The following is a 23,933-nucleotide window of genomic DNA, read 5'->3' as shown; positions in this document are numbered from 1 at the left end:
CAACGATTGTAGGTACCGCGCCGTACATGCTGAAGGGTTTGTAATAAGCAGAGATAGAATAGCATAAAAAAGAGTAAGAAAGAGAAAATAATTTAAATAGAATTTCAATATAATCTTGTGCATGGAATACAACTTTGTTTCAAGAGAAAAGCTTGTCGTAATTTAAGAATCGAAAATTTATCGAAAATTATTAGGACATATTTACTAGGTTTTATAATGAGGTTTTAACTATATATTCCTTTCTGCTATTTTTAATAAAAATGTTTTATTATTTACTTATGCGTTACATATAAAATGTCATAAATTCATATTTACGAGCATTATTCGTTCTTCATTCCATAAATCTATAATACAATCGTTCTCGAACGCATTATAATTCAGTGCACAAACGCAATTTAATACAGGATGTTAAACATTAAGGAGATTCGTGAAATCCTATTCTATACTAAATCGTCTGAGTATTAAGTGTCAATGTGCAACTTGTGCTAACATCATATTTGCTCTCTCAGCTATTCAATGCAAAACGCTCAATATAAAAACATTGACATAATGCGTCATAAATGATCTGATAAGATAAACTTTGCATAATTTACTGGCACGTCAGATGAAAGCGATGGCTAGTTGGGATATTGATAGACGGTATTGTCTAAATTGTAAAATGCCATTTGCTCGTCGATCCATCGTCGACTATGAGCAATGTTGGCGTAAACGCCGGGAGTTCCAGATTCGCCGCAACCCAGTCCCCAGGCCACAATTCCAGCTTGAACATACCGTTGTGGATCATTCCTCAAAGGACACACCAAGGGACTTCCGCCGTCACCCTGCAGGAAAGAGTTGACTTATTATTTCTATGTCAAATAAAGTAGAGAGCACGATAGATCTTTTAGGGTCTTTTGAAAGAAGTTTCAGAGGAATTCTATAATATAATTTTGAATTATTGAATTATTACAGCGAGCACTAGTTATATGTTATATTTATTGGGTAATAAATATATAAGTAACGAAAGAGCGGAATATGATTCAAGTTTACCTTGCAGGTATCTCTTCCTGCTTCACCACCCGCGCAAATGAAGCTCTGGTCCAGAACAAAGTATCTTCCTAATCTGGTGGTACGCAAAACATTTTGGCAAATGTTATGGGGTACCACAGGAAGTTCCACTTTCTTTAAGATCACCTGGTAACGACCCTCTTTGCCTGTAACCAAATGAAGTCATTATATCAAGCTAGCCTCTAGCAATTTGACTGAATCCTAAATGTATATTTAGATCTTTTAGCATAATATATTCCAATTACAATAATATAGCATAATATATAAATGATGTATCTAATTTAGAAATATTTCAACAGGTTCAATCGACCGATATTTATTATTTCTTCATGCAAATTTTGTAAATTGCTTACCGAACACGTCTTTTCCCCATCCGCTAGCAAAGCACCGGGATCCGTCGAAAATTGCGTTCGCTTCTGGTAAGCACACGATATCCACGTTCTCCGCGTACTCGACCGGGTTTTTGAGAAACAAGATTGCGTAATCGTTGTAGAGTGCACCCGAATGGAAATTCTCATGAACGACCACTCTGTCGACATCGCGATCCTGATGCGGGTAAATCTCGTTCTTCGTCTTTGTGTCCCATTCTCCTGCGCGGATTTTCAGCTCGTGTGGCTGTTTCCTGTTTCAAGGATCGAAATGCTTCGTCAAAAATCAGGAAAAGAGGAGCAACAAGCTTTAAATCGAAGTATTAGTAATTGTGGATATAATAATAATCATTTTCAGAATAATATTTGCTTCTACACTCTCATTCTTATATTTAATGTCCATTTTTATAATTAATTCTCATTCTAAATTAATATATCATATTATATGATACATCGTTTTCCATATAGCACGTTTCTGCTAAATGGTGTATCAGAAAATTCGATGATAGTGATATCTGAACATGTATTAGATATCTTCATATCTTATTTATGACATTTAATTGCATGCGTCAATTATCGCTTATTAACTTCTTCATTATTTTATTACTATTCACATTCTATTCACTATTTTATTACTATTCACAGATTACGATCGAGCGGAAGAGAGACAGATAGTAACTAATCAAATTTTATTAATCGAGGGTTATCGATTGACTGCTCCGATAAAAATGTTACATGTTATCGCGATGATACTTGTGAAGCGGATTACTGACCCATTTACGCAGTGAGCTGCTGTGAGAACGGCTTGTCTGTGGATAAGAGCTCCGCCACATTGATAAACATTTAACTTTTGGCCGTCCGCGCCGATGGCCTCTTCCTTCAAGATCGCCACCATCCACGGGAACTCGCCGAACTGGGTTTCATTATCCGTCTGGCCAGTAATTCTGAAACCGACTCCAGCAGCATGTCGTTGTCCGCATCCAATTCTACCGATCGGGGGTGGCGTCGCTGGTGCCTGTCGATCTGGTGGCTTACAGCAAACATCCAAATAGTTCTCGCAAGGCCCGAGACCTCTAAAATAAAACAAAGAGATCATGAGAACAACAAGCTCAATTATTATTTTGGACTGTCCTGTTCAATGTATATATTTAATATATAATGTATAACGTATATTTTAATATTGTAACAATTGCTTGTTCGCACAAAAGTAGTCGACAAGATATTAATAAGAAAGTCTAAAGAAATATTTGAAAGTATGTAAAAAAATATCTGCAAGATTAACGACAAAGACTATTTTTTTGTTTTTCTTCCGTGCTATTTGGACTTAAAATTTTTATTGAATTATTTCTATCTTCTTGCAAGAATTTACTGGATATTGAAGAATTGTTTAGTTTGAAACTTGTTAATCAGAATTTGAGGAAACGTATAAAATGTTTATTTAATAGTCGATAGGTGATTGCTAAGTGATTTGTGATTAACTGATCATTAGGAAATGAGCAATTAATTCGACATTTTCCGTTGTACCATATTCCGCTTCTTATTTGCACTTATCAATCATCAATCAACACTGTTTGCTCTGGGATTTTATTTGTGCGATGCTGCAATCGTGCATGCTTACGATGACGATTGGAATAATCACTTATTAGTAGTTTCAAGGGAATTTTATCTTCCAAAGATAGTCTCATGCGGCGTGAGCAGTGAGTTGGCATGCATAAAGTCGTCACGTTTGAAAATAAAAAATATAGGCAAGTTTATAAGACAACAATAGAAAATATTATATTATTAAAATATAAAATATTATAAAATTATAAAAAATATAGAAAATGTTTGTGAATCATGTAATATTCTTCAACTTTAAATCTTAACGCAACAAATCGAAGATCCGTGTACATGTGCATGCAGGTTCAACCACACATCGAGAGTATTTTTAATGAAAATTAATGGCAAATTGCGATTATTTCCGATAAGTAAGTAATCCTGTACATAATATCCGATTGTTTTAATTGTTACAATCTTAATTTTGCCATTTAACAAAATTGCCACTTTTGCTATTACAATGAAAATATAATGAGAAAATTGTTTGACTATTTAGTAATTACGATGGTAGAAACGTAATACTTTTTCGTAATTTGCACGTTGTGGCAATGCGATGTCCTCTATAAGCAACAATCACTACACAGAATATATTTAATTGCATTGTCATTATGAGTGCACCGTATTGTGTCGAGAGTCGAACACCGGGTTCATAACAAAGAAATCGCAAACCATTTCTACATTTTGCAACATTGGCAACACTTCCGTTTTCCTCTTAATACATTCTCCATGTGTGGCTTAAACTACTCGTCGTAACTATAATATCTTTCAGCATACCATAATCGTATTCAATAACTCTGTTTATCGTATGTTGCATTTAAATAAAACGACCTGTTACATATATTTATCATCCTTTCAAAACTTAGTTTTTAGAATTGACGTTGTAAGAACATAGCGTAAATATTTTAACAACTACAGTTGTACAATTGTTTTTTCTTTAAATTAAGAAGCAAATTTATGTTTAATTTTAAACGCAAGATAATAAAGAAGTAGAGTTGTTAATTACGAGACGTTATCAAATTTGATTTAAAAATGAGAAAGTCAAATACAATAAATTTTCGTGAGAGCGAGGGCTGTTAACAGTCATTGTTGTATATATACAATCGCACCGAAACCAATCATTATTAAAAATTAAAAAAGAAAGAAACGTTGTTATTGAATTTGTTTAGCTTCGATCACTTATTATCGGACGAGCATTAATCAACATATCTCGTCGCCACGGACGAAAGTTTCACAGCATGCCAGGATCCATCGCCATCCGTAAGGAGACGGCTGAGACTCCTCTTTGGTCGACAAAACTCACCCCTTGGGCTCCCCATCCTTATCACCAAAACCGGACCTGATATCGATGATGCCGACGCCGTTGTCCAGAATCGTACCGTCCTTGCATTGATAGTAGGGCACGCATTCGCAGTCGTCCGGCTTCGAGGGCGTTTGATTCTGCGTGCCGAGGATGAGATTCCTGGAGGTTGTGCTGGTGACATTTCCAGTGTTGAACACATCCTGGATGAGGCTGTCGATATCGCCGTTTATCTCTGGCAACGGTTGAGGGCTCGTTCCTTTGGTTTCGGGAAACGCTGCTTCGATGAGACCGGTGAGGCCTTTGTCTTCTTGCGCCGCGGGCAATGCCGCTACCATGGCCAAGCTGACCAAGGTCAACGCGGAAACCAGTTGCCGCATGGTTCGCACCGGGATCCCAAGGACTCTATCTAAGCCTACGTAAAGCAAGAGAAATGTTGTAATATAATCGAGACGACGTCACGAAACGATTGCATGCTGAAAGAGTAGTTTGATATTGGCTCCATGAAGAAGTCTCGCAATGTCAAGATCGTGAATGGTAAGGAGACAGATTTTTCTTTTTTTTGAGACTATAAATAGCGGTGATGCAGCGATGCGTCGATCACCGTGACGCAATTCATGGGATTCCAGCAAATCAATGCAAATCAGAATTCAGCGGCCCGTGAAGAGACCTTGCGCGCTTTTGCACCGTGGTTGAGGTGATTAACTTGGAACAATTACTTCAGTGATTTTAAATCCCAAGAAACATTTCCGTGCGAATGTGATGTACGCTGTTTTTGTTTCTTACTGCGCAATTTGAATTCACAAATTAAATCCTTCTGTTACGAAAAAGATTAGATTTCGAGATTGTGACAATTACGAGATGATAAAATGAGAATGGAATACTAGTTTTCTTACATAGTTGGGTAATTAGTTTCTTCTATTGTTCAGGGCTCCCCCGAGTTATCGAAATACGAGGTGCACGTTAAGGATGTAAAGCGCAGCGATGTTTCCGTAATTGCAGCAATTACGGCAAGATGACCGCAGTGAGTCACAAAGAAAAACATTCGATGTTTAATCTTACGAACATGCAGAACTTCGATAAAAAAATTGGAAAAATGAGTTTAGTAGATATTACATAAATTAATCTGACGTCAACGTGACGTAACATTAGAATTTTTTATTATAATTATAATTATAAAAATAGATTAACAAAATGATAAAAGTTCGAATTATTATTTCATTTCTGAAGTATTATAAGCTCTCTTTTTGTAAAGGAGAAATAATACTGTGACTAAATGTTTAATTTGCTGGATATTATATTTGCAGATAGATACCCGACCTCTTCTCAAATAAAATGTGCGCAATATTTGTAAACTTGTATGACCGTGAGAGATAATAATTTACGTCAGAATAGTTTGACCGTGTAATTATCCAGGACATTTGATGTCCTCGCATAATTGTTATTATCTGAGAGCACTTCCCATGCGATGAAGATGTACAGGAACACATATTATCGTATGAAAATCATTTCCTTACTTTGTTTACATATATATGAATGTTTGCATGAGAATGAAGAATATTTCGCGTCGATTTTTTTCGAGCATTCAGCTTTCTTGTGAGTTCCGCCATTTAAACGCACTCAAAATGTTGAAATTCTACGATGCTATGGCACGTTATGTAATCCTTCTAATGCTGAGAAAGAGAGAGAGAAATCTTCTTTTGATCTTATTTATTCAAAAATCTACCGCTGATCTTCAAAGGGTCGAATGACATGATCACAAACCGGTACGATTAACATATTCCTGCAAATCATTAACCGTGTGTAACTATATTCACTGCATCTCAGGCTATTTATACCAAGAAGCGTTGAAAAAACCGACAATTTTTTTACAGATTACTTTCATATCACAGAAAGTGCAAGAAACCTAATCACACGTTATAAATTTGTCACCATTATCATTTCTTACTTATCAATTATCATTTAACAGTTATTACATTCGTTGACCGCGTCATTAAAATTTGATTCGTCAAAGTTATCTAAGAAAATGATACACATGATGATGATGACATATTCAAGTGCTGATCTCAAGTAAACAGTTGGCCTTATCACTGATTCTTGTTTAGAATATTGGGAAAAGGCAAATCTGTCACTCAAAGACTTCGATTAAACAATATATTAAAATTTCTGATCTAGGTACTCACACCAGAAAGGGATGCAAGGAGCGACAGACGAGCACCTGCCACCTGGAGCAGCAACGCACGCGATTAGCACAGCTCTGAGTGGTGGACCTCTGTGGTTTCTTCCGTACATCCAGAGAGAATCCCTACTCCGAGCATTTATCATGGATTCTCCCCACTTTCCTTCTTGATATTGCCATTGCTCGTTGCCATTCCAAGAGTGGACTCGAGGAACCATTTCCCTGGCATGTTGACCCTGCCACTTGGATTTTCCTGGAATTTCAGCAGAAAATCCCGCATGTTCTTGGAAAACAAAATTCCTGTGACGTAAAATCTTTGAGACTTTACGTAAGTGTTAATACGCAAAGTCTCCTTCTGTCAAGAGAACCCCCCATACACCGATTCCCCAAGTAGCAGGGGATTCCTCATAACGGCAGGCTATCTTGAAAAGTGCTGGCTGCGATCACACTTTGTTCAGGTTTCATTCAGTTCAGGTTCGCTAAATGGCAGAATGACTTTTGCTATGAGGACTTGCGATGCGAACTTCTTGAGACAAGAATTATTTCAGAATGTATGATCATGTGTGTTAAACACATAAACTGTTTTAAAAATTTACATCAACTACTCATGAGAATTAATAAATAAAATTGTACGTATTATATGAAGAATTTTTTAAAGAGTAAATGTGAGTTTGTTAAGGATCCAATAAAATACTATCAGAAGATGACAGAGTTGCGGAGAAATACAAAAAACGCAGTAGCTATTGATTAGAGTACAAATGAGAATGTTAAATAATGAAAGCATTAAATATAGATGATATAATATAATAGAAATAGATATATAATACATGTACATTAATAAAAATAAATATGTATAAAATCTAAGTAATACATGATTTCAGTAATTACTGCCATTTCTTGCCAGATAGATTGCGACATTGTTCCACGTGTCTGGCATTTATTCGATGCGTCTGGGATTTACCAATTTTTGATGTTGAGGTCAAGTATACTTCGATCAACGTTCTCTGAATGCGTTATTAAAACGACAACGGATGGCATCATATTTACCATGTTTCGCACAATCTTTCTACGTACAATTCTTCAGAAAGAAGAAAGGAAGAAACATCCAAATTTTCAATGATCCTGATTTGAAAATTTTTACAAATTAAAAAAATTCAATTCTGATTTAAAAAATCATAAGAGTGACTATCGCACATTGAACAAATGTGCGAGTTCTTCCCCGAGTTTTACATACACTATAAGTGCTATAATAAGCTTCAGCCACGAAATACTCACGACATAAAAAAAGTTCCAGTATTTAGGAAATCCGATTAAATGCTTCGGAAACCTGTTAAATTAGAAGAAATTAAATAAATAAAACACAATATGCATGCGGCGAGATATAATCTATGTCGACTTTCCTCTAACACGTCAGAGGAAAACCATAAAATACCGGTACATTAAAAATGGGTCGATTGCGCGCTTGTATGTCTCACTTAATTGTTATTAATGACGCATGACAAGATATAAAGAGATTGTTGGGATTGCCATGCTTCACCGCTCTCCGCACGCAATTCAAGTGACGTGTAATTGACCGACAGGTATTGTCTAGAGGTGTTGCGACAGTATTTCATTCAACGCTGTATCTAGCAGGAAATGCCAATTACCGTTGCCATTTTGTTGAATACAAGAAACACAAATGGTGCTGCTAATGAAGCTATTCATGTTAAACATCTTGCAGAAGAATGAATACATTTTACATTGTTTTTATTATGGATAATGATTTTAGTGCGAATAATTTGGCATATATTTGTTCGATTTATTATAGCATTATTAAACATAATATATTTAATTATTTAAAATCTGTTAGCAGCACGGGCCTGTTCTGCCCGATTGGGGGAGTCTACAACCAGTTCTTCCAGTAGCCGTGATCGTCTAGTGGTTAGGACCCTACGTTGTGGCCGTAGTAACCCAGGTTCGAATCCTGGTCACGGCAATGTGAAAACATTGTCACGGTGGAAGTTTTTTTTTCTTCGTTTTTTGTTGTTGTTATTTTATATTATACGAGGATATTTCATTTCTGTAATATTAATTTTATTTTATAAGAGTTTTATAAAAGACAGTTGACAATTATTATTATTTTCATGAGAAGAGCTATTTAATAAAGCTACAATCGTTAAGTATTATTTTTGTATTTTCTCATAAAACAATTAATTATAATTAGAATTCATAATAATGTCTCTTCTTTTCGATTCGTTGCTAAATTTATTATTATATAAGCGATGCATAATATTCAGTAATTTTGCGTATAATTTTGTACCAAATGTATAACAGCAACAAATTTATTATGTTTAATAAAGATATTAATTTTTCTGAGTTCATTATTTTACGTTTTCCTCGCACAATTATTTCGTTACAAATATTTTGATATATTGTTGTATTGTTAATTAAAATATGTGCTTGATTATCCTACATTTATTATTGGTGGTGCTGCTGTTATAGAGAATGTAGGAGACTCCAGTCATATCTTCCAGTAGCCGTGATCGTCTAGTGGTTAGGACCCTACGTTGTGGCCGTAGTAACCCAGGTTCGAATCCTGGTCACGGCAATGTGAAAACATTGTCACGGTGGAAGTTTTTTTTTTATTAACTTTTTACTTATTAGTCATTATTTAATTCTTGTAAATGTTTAAGCATTTTGATACATAGTTTATACATTTACCATGTTTATTAAGCTCAAATTTTTAATCATGACAGTTGTGATTATATCTATCCATTTTGCTAAATGTTATAAAAAAAATAAAATTTTATTAAAATATATGCTTCTTTATTAAAGAATTTTATTTTTGTTTCAGATCGGGCAAATTTATACTTTAATTTAAAATTGTTTACAAAAGACATTACTCTCGGAATGTATTAATATTGTGAAATCAAATTATGAAAATTGTATTAGAGAGAAGAGAAATAAGAGAAAGAAAAGAAAAAAGTTGATACATAATAAACGAAATATTTTCTTGGACTTTAACTAGGGCAACGATATACTTGACCTTCGAGTTTCTCCCATACATACTTATCATGTTGCGATAAACTCTGTTACAAAACCAGTAATATTAATGGTAACTGAAACAGATATTTGTTCTCGGAGGATATAATTATATATTTATAATTATTTTTCCTGCTGTCTATGTGCTGTATAATTGAAAGATTACAGCATTCACACAAGTGAAAATTGAAATAGAAAGTACAGTAAAGCACAAAAAGTTACTACAGTAACATTATTATAATTTATTATAATTATAACAGTACATTATCATAATTTATTTAATAGTAGCATGAACAGTGCATGAAAAACACAATTGTCGAACTTGAAGTATTAGTAAATGTACTATATGTTATTATATGCCATAAGTTGCGAGTTGCTGATCTATCCATTGACGGTGTTGCGACACGCTAGTGTACACTGCAGGAACGTTAGAAGTTCCGCAACCGATACCCCATGAAACGATGCCCGCCTTAAACAAGAATAAATCCAAGTTGACTTCAAATATTCTCCATTATAAATTGAAATTACTTGAAATCGCAAATAAAATTAATAATAAATAGATAACAAATAAGTAGAAAGAGTGAAATAAATAAAAGACGTAAAAAAATGTTAATTAAAAAGTTAATTAAAAGATAATATAATTAATACATTAATGTAAAATTTTAGAGAAATATATGTAAAAAAATAATGAAAATATTTAATTTAAGAACTTTAATTTAAGAAATTAAGAAAGAAAAGAAAACATATCTTTCCATTCTACATTACTTTCTGTTTAAATCATTCTAAAGAAAGAAATGTTCTTTTCATGGTGATTAGACGAACCTGAAAGAATTGTCCTGTGGAAGTTTGACAAACTAAAGGTCCACCGCCATCTCCACGGCACATGTCTCTGTTTGTTTCACCTCCCGCGCAGATAAACGACCCGTGCAATTGGAAGTATTGGCCCAATTTCGTGTTTTGTAAACGGGTTTGACAATCCGCTCGATCAACGATAGGAAGATTCACCTTTCGTAGCTCGGATTGATATTCTGATCCTAAAATATATGATCAAATGGACGTGAATGTAAATGATGTTGTTGATTTCGCTGAATTGGGAGAAGAAACTTACAAGATAATTATCCAGTTCAGACAATTGATGATACGCAACTTACCGATCGAACCGCTGCCCCATCCTGTTCCGTAGCACCTGGTCCCGGCCGCGAAGACCATACCTTGCTCGGGAAGGCAAACTGGCAGGACGTTTACATTGTAGACAACTGGTTTCTCCAGAATGAGAACAGCGACGTCGTGGAATAGTCCTCCACTGTAGTACGATGGATGGCTAATAATGTCCAAGATGTTCGCTTCTTGACTGGGCAGCGGTTGAACGTTACTCTCAATGTTCCATTGACCAAAACGTGCCACCAAATCTTCGGGTTTCCGACTGTGAAAATATTAAACCGAAGAGGAACATTAGAATCAACGTATCTCCAACATCTTTCTTTTCTTTTCCAACTTGTACGTACTTTACAACGCAATGTGCAGCAGTGAGAACGGCGCTGTTGCTGATCATCGAAGCGCCACAGTGAAAAGTATAAGATGTACTATCTGCAGATTTTATGAGAAGTGCGACCATCCATGGGAATTCGGCGAAATAAGTCTTATCAGAGTCAGCAGGAAAAGGTTGTGCTATAAAGATCAGCAATTATTATTATTATTATTTGATAGTTTAAGCAGATAGCTTTAGCTTTAGGCGTAAGTTGCATGTCGACAGAGACATATCTTTAGCTTGTATCGGTTTTGAACGGTTCATGTTATTTTTAATATAAACGCAAATATACAAATTTAAACTTACCCGATACATAAGTGTCATTTCGTATACCACAAGTGACGTGATAAGCAGAGAGGCGTTCAATGTCAAATCGTTCAATGTCGTTTGTAGCATCGCGAGACACGGAAGCTGCATTGCGGAGCGCTTGGAGATCGATTCCTAAGGGTCGACAGCACACTTCATCCGCTGATGGGCACGCCGTGAATCTGGGATCGATCACGCCCAATCCGTCCGGACTGACTACGTTTCCTTCGGAACATATCCAGGTTTTCACACAGTAACAGGCCTGAGGAGTATTCGGATTCTTCAAAGGACCTAGCAAATCGGTGAGTGGCAGTTGTCCAGGTGATCTGATGACTGAAGGCGGCAGTGTCATTGTAGGCATTATTGTTGGAGGTCTCGTCGGTAGTTGCGTTGGGGCTATTAGTATCCTGCAGCAGACTTGATTGACGCCGGAGCACAATACGTTTTGACGTGGGTCTATGACACCCTCTCCAGACAAAGTTACTATTCCATTGGGATCGCAAAGCGATCTATTCACGCAAATGCAGTTCAGATTTGGAAATCCAGTCACGGGGGGACTTGGTGATACAGTTGGCAAAACTATTGGTGGTAATGTTGGAGGTACTGTAGGAAGTACTGTCGGTGGTCTGGTTGGAGCTACAGTCGGAGGAAGTGTTGGAGGAAGTGTTGGAGGTCTCGTGGCATTTCGCGGATAGCAGCAGACTTCCAAGTTTCCGATACATTGTCGAGTGCTCTGTCTGTCGAATAAAATAATTATTAAATGTACGTATCGTGGAAATTGAATAAAATGAAATAAATTCAATGAAACTGGATAAAATAAAAACATCCAAGTAAATCCGAATTATAATCAGGTAAAAATAAAACAAAGCGAAATTAAACGTAAAATGAGATACTAAAAGTAATTAAATTACATCAAAAACTAAAATGCAGTACTAAGAAAAAAAGCAGTTAGAAATAAATAATCAAAGTAGGTCAACGTTGGATCAGAAACTGATAAAATAGCCGCACAAGTAATACCAATTAGATTTTAACAATAAACTCACCGAACATCGATAATTCCTGAACCATCGGTGATGATAGTCTGATTAGCGTCACACAGATAAAACGGTACGCAGATGCAAGTTCTAGGAGGCGGTGTGGTAGGCCTCGGAGTGGTAGGGTTGACTCTGTCCAGCTTCTGATAATGTGGATGTTTGCACTTGAGCAGGTGCAAGAAGAATAGGGACGGTGAATCCTTAAATAAGATTTTCGGGTTTCGAGATAAAGTAACGTTTTTTGTATGAATCATTACGGATTTTTCGTCCTGCTCGAATTTCGGATTCGCATCTTCCAAAGACACGATACTGATCATCATTGCGATCAGAATGATCTTCACCAGCAGTACGAAAAGCTGTGACATGACTATGAAACCGTACTATCCGGCGGCTCGCGGTCTATTGAACGATTTTTAACACGAGCGAACGTTATGTATACAGGATGTGCTGTTTCCCAGTTTATGGGGAACGCTCAGATTCAGATATGACGCTAATAGCATACTACCTTTTGTTACACTGGCCAATTTTCGAAGGTGAACTATAATAACGACGTGTCACGGTAGCAATCCGTACTTAAAACTGAGAAAAAAAATTATTAACAACAGATTATTTATTATATAGACATATTGTTTTCGTACACGATATATTGACATTTATTAAATATTAAATAATTAAGACGTTAAACATTTTACACATTTTTACTAATTTTTTATAATTTCAGGAAAATATATCGCAGATGTTCCGACTTATTGCGTTTGGATTCATATATATATATAAATCTAATATTTCAACAAATATGATTTATAATATAGTAACATATAAAGTTCCTAAATATGTTATTCGTTTTATATATACGTTAGATTATATGTACTAATGATAATACATTAAGTACTTTGACGCGTGGGAAAATGTAATTATATTTCTACATTGTGAAATGAAAACTACAATTCGTTTTCCGGTCGAATACAAAAGGATGACCTACTTATCCTATAGTAGAAGTTGTTTAGTGCTAATTGAAGTTAGCGAAACAATGTTATATTGTGGTAATAACATTAAACTGGGATAAATGCTGTTTAATAATAATATTATAATAATATAATGTAAATAACATAATTCTATATAATCTCTAGATGTGAAGGACAATCTATTTTACGAAGCGAATAAAAGGTCCTGACCTACTTACTCGATAATCGACATCAAAATTAGCAATCACTGGAAAATTTTTCAAACACAATTGTAACGTCAATACAATTGTAACTGGCAATTTAATGCTATTTGATATTTAATGATATAACTACGTGTTCTAAATGACAATAAAAACTAAGTCCCTCAATAAAAATGCATATTAGTAAATTATAGCAATAATTTTTGTAATTAATTTAAAAATGCTAATTAAGTATAATTGAAATAGAAGGAAGAAATTGTTTTAATCCGTTTAATAGATTGTGATTTCAAAATAATAAGACTTCTGCTAACTAGGTCATCATCGTACTAGGTAAATTATTAGATTGATACACGTATTCATTATGAAGACAGATTTTGCGAAAGATTCAGTCATGCAATATCCGACAATTTATTTTCGATTCGGAGCAGAATGTATCATACGTGTCGCTAATGAATTCTGCGATTTACACACGCAAACACAGAATTTCAGGATTAAACGTTCTAACTTTTACATATAAAATAAAATACATCATTATAAATTGTATATGTATAATTTATTTAAGAGCATTATGAATGCGATGTAAATAAAGCACCAAATTACAAAATGCATATATTTTCCATTAACGATTATACATCAAAGCATAATACAATTTTGTACGAATACATATAAATAATATATTAATATAGCAAGAAAAATATAATAATTGGTACAAATGCTGGAATAGCGAGATGATTATTATGACAATACAATGCGCGAAAGTATAATCTTAAAATACAAATAATTACAAAGAAAAGCGTGTCCAGAATGCACAAGACTAAATTTTGAACTGAGATGCACGAGCGGGGGGATACGAAAAAAATTAAAATCCAAAAGATTTCACTGCATGAGTAAGCGAATTTCCGGTTTTTGGATGTAATGTATATTGTGTGATCATGTGTGTGTATATATAATCAGTGTGTAATATATAGTACAGTTCTGTGTAAAATTTAATCGATCATATAACGCGCTCGCAAAGAGGGATGCAAAATCGCGCAAACCTCGCATGCGAAAAAATAAATATTTGTACAATTTTGTAAAACGTGCAACTGGACAAGCTGAATTATTAGAAATTTGTCGGAATTGAGATATGCTTATTCCATTCTCTTTTCAAATTCCTGCCTCATAATGTACATGAAATTTGTTCTTGTTGTGTTGCTAGTCGTTATCATCTCCTGCTGCGCTTAATCGCAAATTAAGCGCACGGTCTCCGATTACTGTAACATCATCTCGCACCTTATTACGGATCAGTTGGTATAGTGTGACGGCACTGTATAGCAACGGCATAATTCTAAACTTTGGCTACGTACATTAGACCTTACAAAAGTAAAAACTTACATATATATTCGCATTATTGACATGCCGCGTAATACAAGTTACGTGAATATCACATATTACGAAATCGTGTTTTCATCATGTCGAGTAACAGTCATATGAACAGATATAAATGTATCTATAAAGAGATAGAAAACATATATCTATATATTAATCTAACATTTTTAGAAATGTAACACTTAGCATATTTTTATAATTATTATTAATTTATAATAGGAACCATTCGTAATATGCTTACATACTATTTAACACACATCGCAAAAATAACGATACAAAATTAAGAATATCTATACAATTCTTAGTAACATTCGAGTTTTGTCTCTTTCCCTTCTCTCTTTCAAGTAACGTAAAATATACAAAACATTTCAATTCTTGCCACTTTATCGTAAAAGAATACTTCGAAATAACTGCGATGAAAATGAATACTGAATAGTTTTCTTTGGCAGTCTTGAAACTTTGGAATTGCATCTCGAGCTATATTCTCAGTCTCGTTAAATAAATTGCGTTAAATAAAATTATTATTAAACTATACTATGCATTTTGCATACGTACATTTTCTTGTACATTAAGAAATCATTAGAATATCTTTATAAATCATCTGTACAATTATGTAAACAAAATTACTGATGCTACGTGATTAAAACCAATCAGTGGAAAATTTATTCTTAATTCTTCGAGAACTGAAATGTTTTTAAAAAATTAACAATAATTGTGATGTAATCTGTTCATTATTGCAAACATTGCGAGAGTTGAAGATTGGATGCTTTGTCTTGAGATTGAGATTGGGTCAAGTTGACGTGTATAATTCATTCGACGCATCGAATTAAATCAATTCACTTTACGTTCCACTCTTCTAACATTTAATCGCATGAATAAGGAAAAATCTTAAATCTCAATTTTGATAATAAATTAACTTGTAACATCAACTCAAACATTTCAATGGCACTTCATAAGTTTGAATACGTTTCGATAGAAGAATTTATTTAATAGCTAATCTAGTCTCATTAAAAAAAACCTACTTTTGCTTCACAAAATAGCTATTATCTCTACGTAATTTGTAATCTTGCGAACCTTAGAAAATAATAATTAAAAAAATCTTTGCCGAGCATTTTAGGAATTAGAAAATTTTCCTGAAAACAAAAATTTATTAAGCTGAAGAACATCATCAGCTTTCATGCTATTTCTACAAACAAATGCATTAGTCTAATAGTACATTGTACTCGATACGTAATGTGCTGAGAATGAAAGCGTGTCCTTTAGTTAATTTTGCAGAGCATTGAAAGAGACTGCCTGCTGTGAAAAAAAGCGCACCTTCCACGAACCGTCAGATCCACGAAACAAAAGCCTATAAGTATGAAGAAACATAGCTTCTTAGTAGAGTAACGACGTTTGTTTCAGTGACTTTGACAAGATCATAGCAAGACTGCCAGTGGTAACATCTCGTATTCAATGTTCTTCAAATATGGCAATAACGTGTACAACAATAATATAATACAAAATTGAAAATGGCTCGTTTTGCGCATTTATCAAAATAAATAACGAAAAATATGTAGAGGTAATTTTAAACACATGTACAATTTTTGTTGGAGCACAATTATCATGGGCGAATGCAATAGATTTTCCATGAGCAAGGCATGGGATACCGAGGTAAAGGGCACGCTTCCACGAACGAAACTGATATCAAGGTGATGAACTCACAGGCATGGCACGTAAAATTTATACATCTTGCAACACTACAAAGATGTATGAACTAATAATGTTAATCAGATAAGAGATCGATCAATTGATCAGCCTCTTATTATTCATCACAACATACAATGAAGTAACTTATCATATTTTTAGAGTACAATTTTAAGCTCATAAAAGTGCACAGATGAAGAACATGTATAAATGTTTCTCTTATAGTACATTTATTTTTTATATGTATATAAACTGAGTTCCTGGTTATGGAGAAGTAGCGTGAGAGATAGTACGCGTGTACACACTACTTCTTCGTAATCAAAAATCAGGCATAGAAATATATAAATGCAGGAGAGAGAGAGAGAGAGAGAGAAAGAGAGAGAGGAATAAATAAAGAAACAGAATTAGAAAGTTGAAAAAATTATTAGAATAATTAGATTTAGATTAATTATTTTAATAAATAATTAATAATTAGAATAATTATTAGAATAATCAGAAGTATAGTACTAAAAATAGTACTGTACTTAAAAAATGAAAGAAAAGAAGAAAATATATAATACATGAGGAAGGAAGAGCTGATAAATTAATTGGGGAAATTCAGAATGACAAAGACACAGAGAGGATAGGAAATGAAGCGTGGAGATGTCAAAGGAAATAGAAAAGGTATTTTGGAAAGTGATCGATAGTATTTGCAGAAAGAGAGGATTACCAGAGAACTGGAAGGAAGGAATTAATAGCCCGATATTTAAAAACGGAAAAAAGCTAAGAATGGAAGAAGGATAGGATAGTTACGTTATAAAGATTTAAGATTTAAAAAGATTAAAGAAGAAAAGTGCAAAGAGCTAAAAGAAACAAAATAATGTTCAAATGTCAAATGTTTATTTTTATGTATATATATTATATGTTGAAGTCTTTAGAAATTGGTTTGAGTTTATGTATTTAGATATGTGTATATTTAGATTTTATTTAAGTTTTATCGTAAGAAAGTAAGCTATATGAAAAAGTATTGTATAAAATAAAATGTGCAAATTGCAAGATGTATATTGGGAGCCATTCTAAGCCGCAAGGCAAGGATTATGAATATATACATATGTATAAACACACACGCACGCACACACACGCACACACACGCACGCACGCACACACACAAACTGAAAGATTGAAAAGGCACATGTTATCACAACGCTTGGTTGAAAATGAAAAAAAAAAAACGAGTAATATAAATCTTGAAAATCAATAATTAATAACATTCGCACAGTAAGATGCAATATTCAAGTAAATCGCATACAATCATTGAAACGTTTCGCATAGAACGTCGCAGTGAAAAATAAATAAACATAAATAAAAATAAAAATATGCGTATTCTTGATTGCAAAACTTTGGTATCGGCTGAACCTCATGAGAAAGAATATTAGAAATTGTGAATCTTCGAGGAAGAAAAGTAAAAGATTAACGTTGTCATATTATAGAAATGTCTACATAAGGCTCAAAAATCTCTGTAAAGGTCATCATTATGGTCGCATTTTGAAGTCAAGGCAATTAAGAAACGCGATTAGATTTACTTTCAGACCTACGATTAGGTCACTTAAGAAATCACAAGAGTACGTCAGAATGCTTAGAGATTCTAGATTACTACGTAACGAGTAATAAATCCAGGACTTCAGGACGAGTTTATTGCCACCTGAATGTATGCAGAAATATTGCCTCTACCAACAGTTGATGCCGACGTGCGCTCCAAGTGCTTGTTATTCCTTCCTACCAAAAATCTTGCTTAGAAAAATATTGTTATTACGTAAGAAATTTAATTTAAACGAGATACGAGCGATTAAACTATGAAATAAAAGAAAATAATAGATAAAAGATAGAAAATAGGAAAAAGAAGTACTTTTCCAACTTTCGGAAGATAATAACGTTCGATAATATACTTATAATAAATTAATATTTTTAGCCATTTTCATGCAAATGATACTGTTTCTTTTCTCGCAATACTTATCCCTACTTTGTTAACATTTACTTCTTACAATTAGATGCCTTAGTATCTATATATAATAAGAAATAAATTGCTCATGCGTTTCATCGCTCGTGCGTGGAAAATGTCTACTTGCTTGCTGCGACGCTTGCCCGTGGAATTTCTTAAAAGCTTGAAGGCATTTGCTGTGCTTATTGAGTTAGGATTGTAAGGGCCCTTTGGACAGTACTTGACTGTGTGCGCATAATCGCCGGTTGCGCCGCAGATTGGGCAGACATAAGCTCTGTCGAATATTATAACAGAATATTGAATCAAACTTTCTACACGTCTTAAGATGCAAAAGAAGAATAGGTTATATTAAAAAAAAAAAGAAAAAGGAGAAGATTCTCCTTTTTAATAGGAAAAATTATTTTTCGCAAGAAAAAAACTGAGCAAATCTAGGTGATTTCTGTGTAAAGTTTCAACAGAATAAGAAAAAGAACAAAACGAAAAAAAACTCCGTGCATTAATAATAATTCACTTCGTCTATCTAATCTCAGAACACAGAATTGCTTTTATCCGATTTAAATATAGCTCTGTGTGTGTGTATGTCTATGGAAATATACCCATCTAATTATATGTACAATAGGGATACATATTATAGCTGCTTATACAGAGATTTATAAGTATATGGAATATCCACGAGATTGCCTTCAGAGCTGGAAGCTCCAATCAATCTTAATTCCGAGATACTATTAATACCGAAATTTATTTATTAATTATAATTAAATAAAATATTAGATAACACTCTAATAAAAATAACAAATGATCATGTTAAATCGTACCTTAGCACGGGGCATTGAACACGACCATCGTCATACTTCAACACATGATCCCGATAAAATGTTTCTGCTTCCCCGTTATTTCTGCAAAAAACGCATTCTGTTGGCAACGGTTTATTCTTCTTTTTCCGTCGTGGTATTTGCCTGGTCATGTCTGTATCCATATCGGGACAATATTCGAAGTCTCGGCCATTGTGTCGAAACTCTTCCATTACTTCTTCGACTACAATAAAGATGTTAAGTAGAAAGTTAGTTTCGAGTGTAATACAAAAAAGATCAAGATATTACATGCTCATTATCAAATATGCATGCAAGTATCATAATTTCACCGGACAAATAGAAACCAGTATTTTTTTTTTCAAAGTTTGTATAGCAAAAATTGTAAAACAAATCTAAATCGTAATTACTCCCAACATTTCAACTTTTCAGAAATTAGATCGATCAACTGCACTTTCTCCAAATTTCTTCATTTTCCTATCTTAGCATATGTATCGGTGTTCGAGTATCGCATTTGAAAAATTTACGGAAATTTCAAAGTTTATCTAATTTGTCACTTGAAAGGTGACCTATTTTCTTGCGACATCAAACACTATAGATTTTAAAACGATTTTGATTCAATTCCTAAAATTTCATGCGATGGACAGCAGTCCGTTTCTCTCTGCGTAGCAAGAAAAACGAACAGAAACTCTTCTTTTGTTATCTCGGAATCGCAGCACCCCGCTCTCTCTCGCGTCGTTCTTTGTGCTGCAAAAGCTAACGTAATTCGATAAGCCGCGATTTGTAAACACGCACCGACCGTTTTCGGGCCGGGCGGCTTTAAGTGTTTACAAGACACGACAGTCGCTGTCCCGACTCGGTATCGGCGAACCCAATACGAGATGTAAACATATTCCTGCAACTCAATATCAATAGGCTTTTGTCCGTTAGTCGATAAACTATACTATTCGTATATGTCCTAGTGGAGTTGCTTTGACAAAGGACCGACTTTGAAAAAAAACAGAACGATCACGAGAGACACGTGCGAGATGGTACGAAGCGATTACGAACGAGCGTTAAAGCAATGATCGAGAACATGCTTTTTCTTGCCCCGATTAAAATCGGAAACTTGTTATCGAAGGAACGTACGTTGATTTATTCGAAGACTGCGAGGCATTACGAAAAAAAGAACATTGCGTTAAAAATTTGAGGAAAATATTTAAACTTTAGTAAATTTTGAAAATGATAGATAATAGGTACATTTTGAGGCATATGAGACAGAGAGAGTAATATGCTGTGTAAAAGATTTTTAAATGCACAAGATTGGTACTTTTGGTCCCATAAATTTTCCTTGTACGTGACAAGGATCGACCATGAATAGCGTCCTTATGTTCTTCAAAAGTGCATCTTCTGGCCTGTTTTGTACGAGAACTGCTCCTTTCCTCTTACTCGAGAGATCAATTCGGTAAAATTTTCACTATTTTTAATTGTATTGGCTCTTTCTTGGACGTATACTTATTTTTAACATTTAAAATAATTATATATCGAAATTTTGAGAAGAGAAAGCGAGAGGAATAGGAAAATTAAAAACGCAGGAAGTACAATGAAATAGATCTTGTTTCATTGTTAATGCAAAAATGTCGGAAACTAGTGCAATACGAACAGAAAGATATCTTCTTTTTTTTCTTTATAGTTTCTGCTTTGTTTCAATTTATTGGATATATGTATCTCATATGAATGGGATATTATTATATTATATTACTAGCACTGCTCGAAAAGCTGTACAGTGAGTTCACGTTCAACATTCGAAATTCTTCCACGATATTAAACAATATTTACACAATTCATCGTGTGATGTCAACTATTTCGTGTTTGAGGAACTAAACTGAGGATCAGCGAATGTCGCATGTCGCTAAGATAGAAGATTGAGAACACATCGGAAGGGATTAATACACTCTATTTTACGTCGTATATTGTACGTCTTTAACTATAAGAAATCGAAGTTTTATCAAAGTTCATCGAGCGCGAAGTAAATTTCTTGCTTCCGTTCCAATTCTAGTTTCCAAGAATCTGAAAATAGAAATAATACACGAGAAACCGATTTCCTAGTCGAATAAAGTTGCGCGCAAATTGAGTCAATTCAAATATCACGAACGATATCTTTCGTTTCGATTCTAGTTTCCACGAGTCTGAAAATATGTCAGAAATAATACACGAGAAACTGATTTCCTAGTAGACCGAAGTTGTGCGCAAATCAATTCGAACATCACGAACGGCAACGAATATGAGCGCAATTAGGAACATAACGAGCTGCACTGGCAAGCAATAGTTTGACACTAATTAGACGATTTTCAAGCAGTGCTAGTACATTCGCGGACACCACGGTCACTTGTATAAACAAGCAGAGTTGTCAGTGATACGGGGAAAGCGTAGTACATATATCCCGTAGAGTTACACGCGCGTATAAACGGCAGAAAAAAATCTTGGAGATCTATCACGCGTACCATTCGGTAGAGCCTTGTTGTTGACGGTGAAGTTGTCGAAGAGTCGCCTGATCTCGTCATCCAGGCTGGGATTCAGCGGGAACAGGGAGTTCTCCTGCATCGTTGGCAGCATGACGTCACACATGGTTCGTCCGTGTACTACGATTGCTCGTTTCTTTCGCGCGAGCTAGACGAGAAGAGCCTCGAAGAAAACAGAGCCGGGTGTCTCTCGAACCAAGTAACCTCCGACGCGTGCGCACTCGCCGATTCGCGGCGCAAGACTGACCGGCCGAAGCGGCGAAGCCAATCCGGGAGCACGGGTAGCGCGTGGAGGGGACGATCCCGCGCACCAGCTACGACCGGCGCGTACGTGGTACCATGGTGAAGTAACAAGGTGTGCTACTGCGCAGACATTTCTACTGACCAATAAGAGAGCGTGACAAGAGTCCGCCATCTTGAATAATTTAAGTGAATTAAAAAGATTCGGATAAGAAAAGGATCAAATAAAAGATCTTTTGTGTGTACTTATGGTAAATATATTTTTTTAAATAAAATACAGGGTGTCCCAGACCTACCGTATCACCGGTTAATGGTAGATTCCCGAGGTGATTCTGAGACGAATGCTCCTCTTGCAAAATGTCGAGGGTGGCGTAGTTTCGGCGCTACGAAGTGTAGTTATCCTATCCTTGTGTGGAATTTTCCCGCGTCCAGTGACGGTGGGTCGAAGGGGTCTCGCGCGTCGCTCGTACTTCAATTTGAACAGCCGCGAAAAATTAGGATCAAATTGAAGTGTGCGCGATGCGCGGGACCCCTTCGACCCACCGTCACTGAACGCGGGAAAATCCCACACAAGGATAGGATAACTAGAACCCCTCGTAGCGCCGAAACTATGTCACCCTCGACATTTTGCAAGAGGAACATTCGTCTCAGAATCACCTCGGGAATCTACCATTAACCGGTGATGCGGTAGGTCTGGGACACCCTGTATAGGTAGGATCTCGCGTAAAAATGACCGATCTTTATATTGCGAGGTCTTAAAATGTTGAGAACAAACCCGAGCTAGATAAAGAAATTTTAAATAATGTATTTTATTATATTCTATTATATTTAATTTGTTAAATTCCATTTACCACCTTTCAATATTGCGTATATACATACCGTTCTTTGCAAAGTCTTTTCTACTGCGCAATCATTTCTTCATTTTTTCGAAATGAAAAATACCTAACATGTTTATTATTTCGTGACGTGTTTTTACACTGTTTAAACGAACACGACGGCATTGTGCGACGTGCGAGACTCTGAAACGGTGCATAACCTGTGTCGTGACACTTTCGTGTACATTTATTATCGCGTTGCTGTTGGTTGCTATTTGCAAAATGGCGACAACTTGGTGCTGCGCGGAACGTGACGAAATTCGTCCGAGATAATAGCACACCTTGTTACTTCCACCATGCGTAGTACTACGTGTGCGAGAAGGCGAAGGATCCGCGTTGTGCGTGGGTCCTCTGTCGGCGCAGCGCGGCTAGGTGAAAGCGAAGGCGTTGTCTCTCCTCTTCTTTTCACTCCTTTGCCGCTCGGGATGATAGAAAACGTTGCGGCGAGAAAAAAAGGAAGACGAAGCAACCGCCGCGGCGTTTCGAATCGAAGCCGCTTACCGGCGATTGGCCGGCCGTGTTTACACAACTTCGCCTCGGCTCGTCCTCGGCTCGCATCGCGCAATTTCGCCGCTTCCCGGAAAAGGTCCCTCAAAAGGGCCTCAAAAGGCCGCTAGAGGCGCTGCAAATGCTCTTTCTTTTCATCCTTGTTTTTAAGTGGAAGAAAAAGGACGGAAACTGTTTTGAAGCGTTCGTAACGCCAAGAGTGCCGCAGCCTGATCGGATCGAGTACGATTTAAATATGATGCGATATGAATACCTTGGTCTCACTTGCGCGAAAATTCTTTACCCGAAATGATTATTTCAATAATACAAGTGTCGAAGAAATTGTCCTTGCTGTCTGTCAATACATCCAACGATATTTCGTGTGTTCAAGGTAGCGATGAAACACAGAACGATGTTTTTTTCATACTGAGATTGCACGTTTTTTTCAATAT

The 23,933-nt window shown here is 35.4% G+C and overlaps 2 protein-coding genes and 2 non-coding genes across 5 annotated transcripts; 2 read left to right on the top strand and 2 right to left on the bottom strand.

The window, feature by feature from the left end:
• Positions 1 to 246: 246 nt before the first annotated feature.
• LOC105281252 lies at positions 247 to 12,756 on the bottom strand. Its single transcript, XM_026969904.1, has 12 exons — positions 12,386 to 12,756; positions 11,343 to 12,079; positions 11,014 to 11,176; positions 10,660 to 10,931; positions 10,331 to 10,542; positions 9,869 to 9,977; positions 6,492 to 6,824; positions 4,312 to 4,723; positions 2,189 to 2,488; positions 1,401 to 1,669; positions 1,030 to 1,193; positions 247 to 821 (listed from the first exon to the last, which is right to left on the bottom strand). The coding sequence occupies exons 1-12, from the start codon at positions 12,739 to 12,741 to the stop codon at positions 618 to 620; spliced, it is 3,531 nt and encodes a 1,176-aa protein (XP_026825705.1). The 5' UTR covers positions 12,742 to 12,756; the 3' UTR covers positions 247 to 617.
• Positions 8,391 to 8,462, top strand: Trnah-gug. The gene has a single exon. It is a non-coding gene; the product is annotated as a tRNA-His (tRNA).
• On the top strand, positions 9,003 to 9,074 carry Trnah-gug. The gene has a single exon. It is a non-coding gene; the product is annotated as a tRNA-His (tRNA).
• Positions 12,757 to 14,075: 1,319 nt separating the features above from the next.
• LOC105280990 (nanos homolog 3) lies at positions 14,076 to 22,123 on the bottom strand. Of its 2 annotated transcripts, none has more exons than XM_011341886.2 (4): positions 21,863 to 22,123; positions 19,386 to 19,605; positions 18,698 to 18,844; positions 14,076 to 18,343 (listed from the first exon to the last, which is right to left on the bottom strand). In XM_011341886.2, the coding sequence occupies exons 1-4, from the start codon at positions 21,984 to 21,986 to the stop codon at positions 18,253 to 18,255; spliced, it is 582 nt and encodes a 193-aa protein (XP_011340188.1). In that variant the 5' UTR covers positions 21,987 to 22,123; the 3' UTR covers positions 14,076 to 18,252. The 2 variants fall into 2 exon arrangements, with proteins under 2 accessions (XP_011340188.1, XP_011340189.1); XM_011341887.2 differs by having other exon boundaries at positions 18,262 to 18,347.
• Between the last annotated feature and the right edge of the window lie 1,810 nt (positions 22,124 to 23,933).

Source organism: Ooceraea biroi, chromosome 5 (assembly GCF_003672135.1).
Source record: "Ooceraea biroi isolate clonal line C1 chromosome 5, Obir_v5.4, whole genome shotgun sequence".
In the NCBI taxonomy this organism is placed as follows: domain Eukaryota; kingdom Metazoa; phylum Arthropoda; class Insecta; order Hymenoptera; family Formicidae; genus Ooceraea; species Ooceraea biroi.
Note: the sequence above shows the minus strand (reverse complement) of the source record. Positions and strands in the feature narration are given on the sequence as shown.